General features: G+C 35.3%; 1 protein-coding gene across 1 annotated transcript; it reads left to right on the top strand.

Moving 5' to 3' along the window:
• Positions 1 to 268: 268 nt before the first annotated feature.
• Positions 269 to 1,730, top strand: LOC114363210 (uncharacterized). Its single transcript, XM_028318871.1, has 2 exons — positions 269 to 492; positions 1,452 to 1,730. Exons 1-2 carry the CDS (start codon positions 397 to 399, stop codon positions 1,668 to 1,670), a joined length of 315 nt encoding a protein of 104 aa, XP_028174672.1. The 5' UTR covers positions 269 to 396; the 3' UTR covers positions 1,671 to 1,730.
• The last annotated feature ends 3,819 nt before the right edge of the window (positions 1,731 to 5,549 follow it).

The following is a 5,549-nucleotide window of genomic DNA, read 5'->3' as shown; positions in this document are numbered from 1 at the left end:
AATGATTTCAGGACAGATTTTCAATAGTTTCATTTAAAAAGTTGAATATCTAATTAATTTATTTTAATTTTAATGAATCTTATTGTTGTTAGGTTTTTAAGTTTTTACGAGCATTTTATCCAGTTAATCGTTTTGAATTACACTAAACAAACAAGCAGGCAAACATTCACTTTTATATTAGTGTAAGATAAATAAATCATTTAAATATCGTTCTTATTAGTGTGTGATTGTAGTACTTAATCATCAACACTATTTAATATTAATTGCGATAACATTTAATCACAAACAAGTCAATATTGTGATAAGACACGATTGAATAATTAATAATCGAGTTGCAATCCTCCTTTAAACCACTGTGGCAGTGAAACTAATTTTCGCAAATAATAAAAACTAAACATGGAAGCATTTTTAATAATCATTCTTATTTCTCTAATAGTAAACTTCTTCTTCGTGTTCGGTGCGATACTCTACACCCTACTCAGGAATGAAAAGGTAAGTGTTAAACTAATTGGTTAAGTAACATATTTTTATACGTAAAAAAAATAACACTAAGAACTTCATGAGTAAGTAGGGCAAATGTGATGCAAGAAACTGATATTGTTGAAGAAATTGAAATTGTATTTTAGTTACCTACTCAACTCAATCAAAAAAGTCTCTTTTGCTAATTGAACACTTTACCTACCTACTGCTGTTAGTTCTGGATGATCGAATAATCTATTTCAATGAAGTAAGCCTACTTACTTAGATACCTATAACACGTATGACTTAATAACTGCACCTATGGCTGATACGTTACCACGTTATGGGAACCTTATCGTGGTTTCCCCTGACATGACTGTAATACGATGACACGAAAGGGGTGACTTCCCAGTTTCCAATTGAAAACTTTCTTTACTTTACCCCGAAATTATATTTATTATACAGGGTGACAGGTATTATGATACATTCCTTGATAGGGGTTAAAGTAGAGCTTATTTGCATTCATTTAAGTCATATGACACCATGTCCGAAACTTGATCATTTCCAAGTTATGCAAGATTTAAGTATTTTTTAAAAAAATCTCCAGTTTTTATGTTAAAATGTACCCTTGTAATGAAGAATACGGAATAATGTTAACTTTTTTGTTGTATTCGTATAGCTAAATAACGCATCGCATTGAATGTATCGCATTACCTGTCACCCTGTATAATCTAATTATGAAAACTTAAGTAAAAAAGTTACATACAAGTTCAATGACGTAACGTGTGATTGATGATGTACATTAAGTATATTATTATGAATCGTTTCTATCATAGACTTCATGAGGATAAAATTTTGAACAAGTGTATGAAGGTTTGTTGTTCAGAAGCATGAGAGACCAAACCCAAACTGAATGAGAATAAAACGTGCATATAATTTCTTGAAAATCTGGTACATACACGTACATAAACTTACTTACTATTGTTCTCCAGGAGCCCAGCGTGGACCCAAGAGTTTCCACGACCCATTCAACAACGGCATCAATTCACTGGCAAGACGCCTCGCGCCGCCACAGCAGTCATCCCCAAGTGATGCTGTACCACACCTTCGTTCGCCTGAGCATTGCCTCTGACCACCACCGCCCGCAGAAGAACTCATTCTGGCAAAAATTTAAATGTGGCAGTTCTAATAAAGTCGCGGTAGCGCAGTGAAGAAACGTGGCATTCTTTGTTTACTATGTACTCGTACTTAGATTGACAATGTTTGGCTCATTTCAGTTCGTTTGATTACCAACTTCCATGTCATGAATATCGTTCACATTAATGTCGTTTGGAAAATATGTGAGAAGTAGATACGCATGCTCGTAGAAAATAAAATAAGCAATTAAAATAATGCTTATTAATTTGCGGATAGCGGTTACTTTTGACAACAAAAGGAAAAATTCTACTTTTAGAGTTATGATTGAATATTTTAATTGAATTGTAATGATACGTACTGAGCTACATAGTTTCTATTCATCATTTATGATTAATAAATGATGCATTCAGGTAGGTACCTCAATTGACTACCTAAGGGGATCAATCCTACTCAAATGAAATTTCCCAAAATTCAGGAAAGTATAAATAAATTTTACAAATTGTAGTAATTTTGAAAAATAACATAACCCTCCTCCTGGTGCAGTCGGGTAAAAAAGCAAATAGACTGTAGGTACTTACTAATTATTTAACTACTTAATTTACTACTAAGATACTTCATCTTAAATAACCTTTTCAGTTTTTGCCAGCAATAAAACTATTCGTTGCGTGTATGACATCTTTGCTCTTTTGTTGTAGGCACTACCTACTAGCATAGCTGGGCATTAACTCGTTAATCCGTTAATCGTTAATTAACGAAGTTAACATTTCTATTAACGGATTAACTTTTAAGTTAACTTTAAAAAATGTTAACGGACTCGTTAACTTCCGTTAAATTATCCTAAGTCCGTTAATCGTTAATCCAGTACCTACTATTTACCAAAAAGATACAGCAGGCACGCTGAAAACCAACTTTTTTCCACTTTGGAAGCGTGTGTCACGCAAACTATTCTGTTTAGAAAAAAAATATTTTAGAAACCTCGATATCATTTTTGAAGACCTATCCATAGATATCCCACACGTATTGTTTGATGAAAAAAAATTTTTGAGTTTCAGTTCTAATACTTCTAAGTATGGGAAGCCCCCAATATTTATTATTATTTTTTTATTTTTGCATCAAAATTTTAATGCGGTTCACAGAATACATCTACCTACCGAGTTTCAACTAGAGATGAAACGGATATCCGGTAACTATCCGGTAGGCCGGATATCCGGCCTAAAAGACAATGCCGGAAATTGGCGTCTTTTTTTTTTCACGCGCAAAACCTTGTTTTTTGATTACAAAATAGTGTAATAAACCAAACTTACTACGACATGTATACCTACTAGAGATGAAACGGATATCCGGTAACTATCCGGTAGGCCGGATATCCGGCCTAAATTTACTATCCGGCCGGATACCGGATAGTAACTCACTATCCGGCCGGATACCGGATATTAAAAAACTAAGACATTTTCCTATTAATAAAATTAAATACATTAATCTTTGAGGTAAATATCAATAAAATGGCTTATTATTATAATGACGGCTTTTATTGAAAGTCCAAAAAGTTACAAAAAAGCCATATTAAAACTATTTTTTTTTCTGGGCTAATCACTCTAATTACGAATACATAAATAGTAAACATCTGTTAATGTCGAAATATTGCCAAATAAAAAAGGCGATCTTTTTTCACTGAAGATGGTCTGGTGACATGATGCATGCAGTTCAGTCAGATTACGCAGCAAGTAAATTAATTTAATTTTCGCTATTCAATCACACACTCACTATAGCAACCGAAATCATCCGAATTGATGCAGATCTATTCTAGGGGGCAGCCCCTAGACAAGTGGCAATATCTGACATTCAATTCGGACGGATTCGATTTTCGGATTCGGATTTTCGATGGAAAAGTGTGAGTAGTCAAGTCTACTACGAGTAATAGACCCACTGATCGCTTTTGAAGCACCTGTGCGGCGCTAAACTCGTCACGACATGCAACGAGACAATGGGCCAACTATCCGGCCGCCGGATATCCGGCTATCCGGCCTAGCAGCTAGCCGGATATCCGGTATCCGGTATCCGGCCAAACAACTATCCGTTTCATCTCTAATACCTACCTCTAAACTCAGTCTGAACTGAGTTACGAGCATCAGAAGTTTGATGATTTTCATACTATGTAGATTTGCTGTTTGCGCGCAAGTTTTGTAAGAAATTGCAACAAAATAATGACATTGTATGTGTAAACAAACAATACCATCCATTAAAGGCTCCAGACATCAGTATGCAGTAGAATCAGTGCAATAAAAAAATAGCGCAATATTTTGTTGAAAAGACAATGCCGGAAATTGGCGTCTTTTTTTTTCGCGCGGCCATCGACCAAACTTTGTTTTTTGATTACAAAATAGTATAATAAACCAAACTTACTATGACATGTATACCTCTAAACTCAGTCTGAACTGAGTTACGAGCATTAGAAGTTTAATGATTTTCATATTAGATTTGCTTTTTGCGCGCAAAGTTTTGTAAGAAATTGCAACAAAATAGTGAGATTGTATGTATAAACAAACAGTACCATCCATTAAAGGCTCCAGACATCAGTATGGAGCAGAATCAGCGCAACAAAAAATAGCGCAATATTTTGTTGCAATTTCTTACAAAACTTGCGCACAAAAAGCAAATCTAGTATGAAAATCATCAAACTTCTAATGCTCGTAACTCAGTTCAGACTGCATTTAGAGGTATACATGCCATAGTAAGTTTGGTTTATTACACTATTTTGTAATCAAAAAACAAAGTTTGGTCGATGGCCGCGCGAAAAAAAATGGACGCCACTTTCCATACAAAATCTGGCATTGCCATTTCTTACAAATCTTGCGCGCAAAAAGCAAATTTAGTATGAAAATCATTAAACTTCTAATGCTCGTAACTCAGTTCAGACTGAGTTTAGAGGTATACATGCCATAGTAAGTTTGGTTTATTACACTATTTTGTAATCAAAAAACAAAGTTTGGTCGATGGCCGCGTGAAAAAAAAAAGACGCCACCTTCCATACAAAATCTGGCATTGCCATTTACTATCCGGCCGGATACCGGATAGTAACTCGCTATCCGGCCGGATACCGGATATTAAAAAACTTCGACAATTTCCTATTAATAAAATGAGATACATTAATCTTTGAGGTAAACATCAATAAAATGGCTTATAATTATGACGGCTTTTATTTAAAGTCCAAAAAGTTACAAAAAGCCATTTTAAGGCCTTTAAAAAAACTAATTTCTTTTTCTGGGCTATTCACTCTAATAACGAATACACAAATAGTAAATATCTGTTAAGTCGAAATATTGCCAAATAAAATAGGCGATCTTTTTTTCACTGATGGTCTGATGTCATGATGCAGTTCAGTCAGATTACACAGCAAGTAAACTAATTTAATTTTCGCTATTCAATCACACACTCACGATGGCAACCGAAATCGCCCGAATCGATCTGCCCCCTAGACAAGTGGCAAAGTCTGACATTCTATCCGGACTGATTCGATTTTCGAAAAGTGTGACTAGTCTAGTCTACTAATAGACCCACTAATCGCGTTCAAAGCACCTGTGCGGCGCTAAACACGTCACGACATGCAAAGAGACAATGGGCCAACTATCCGGCCGCCGGATATCCGGCTATCCGGCCTAGCAGCTGGCCGGATATCCGGTATTCGGTATCCGGCCAAACAACTATCCGTTTCATCTCTAGTTTCAACAGTATAACTTGTGGTATAAATTTTATAGTTTCGGAAAAAAATGGCTGTGACTGTGACATACGGACGGACAGACATGACGAATCTATAAGGGTTCCGTTTTTTGCCATTTGGCTACGGAACACTAACAAGCTTTTATTCTGAAATGCAGTTGTACTAAAACGAAAAAAATAATTGTACTTATGCAAGGTTCAAATAATTTCGAAAGCGCATGGAATTTATTCCTCTT

The sequence above is a fragment of the Ostrinia furnacalis genome, unplaced genomic scaffold, assembly GCF_004193835.3.
Source record: "Ostrinia furnacalis isolate ACB-3 unplaced genomic scaffold, ASM419383v2 OfSCF7018, whole genome shotgun sequence".
NCBI lineage: Eukaryota > Metazoa > Arthropoda > Insecta > Lepidoptera > Crambidae > Ostrinia > Ostrinia furnacalis.
Note: the sequence above shows the minus strand (reverse complement) of the source record. Positions and strands in the feature narration are given on the sequence as shown.

What these genes read in the sequence shown, in the direction of transcription:
- LOC114363210 (XM_028318871.1), top strand. Translation starts at nt 397, where the DNA reads ATGGAAGCATTTTTAATAATCATTCTTATTTCTCTAATAGTAAACTTC. An exon ending in CCCTACTCAGGAATGAAAAG is followed by an intron (nt 493 to 1,451) that starts GTAAGTGTTAAA and finishes ATTGTTCTCCAG; the next exon opens with GAGCCCAGCGTGGACCCAAG.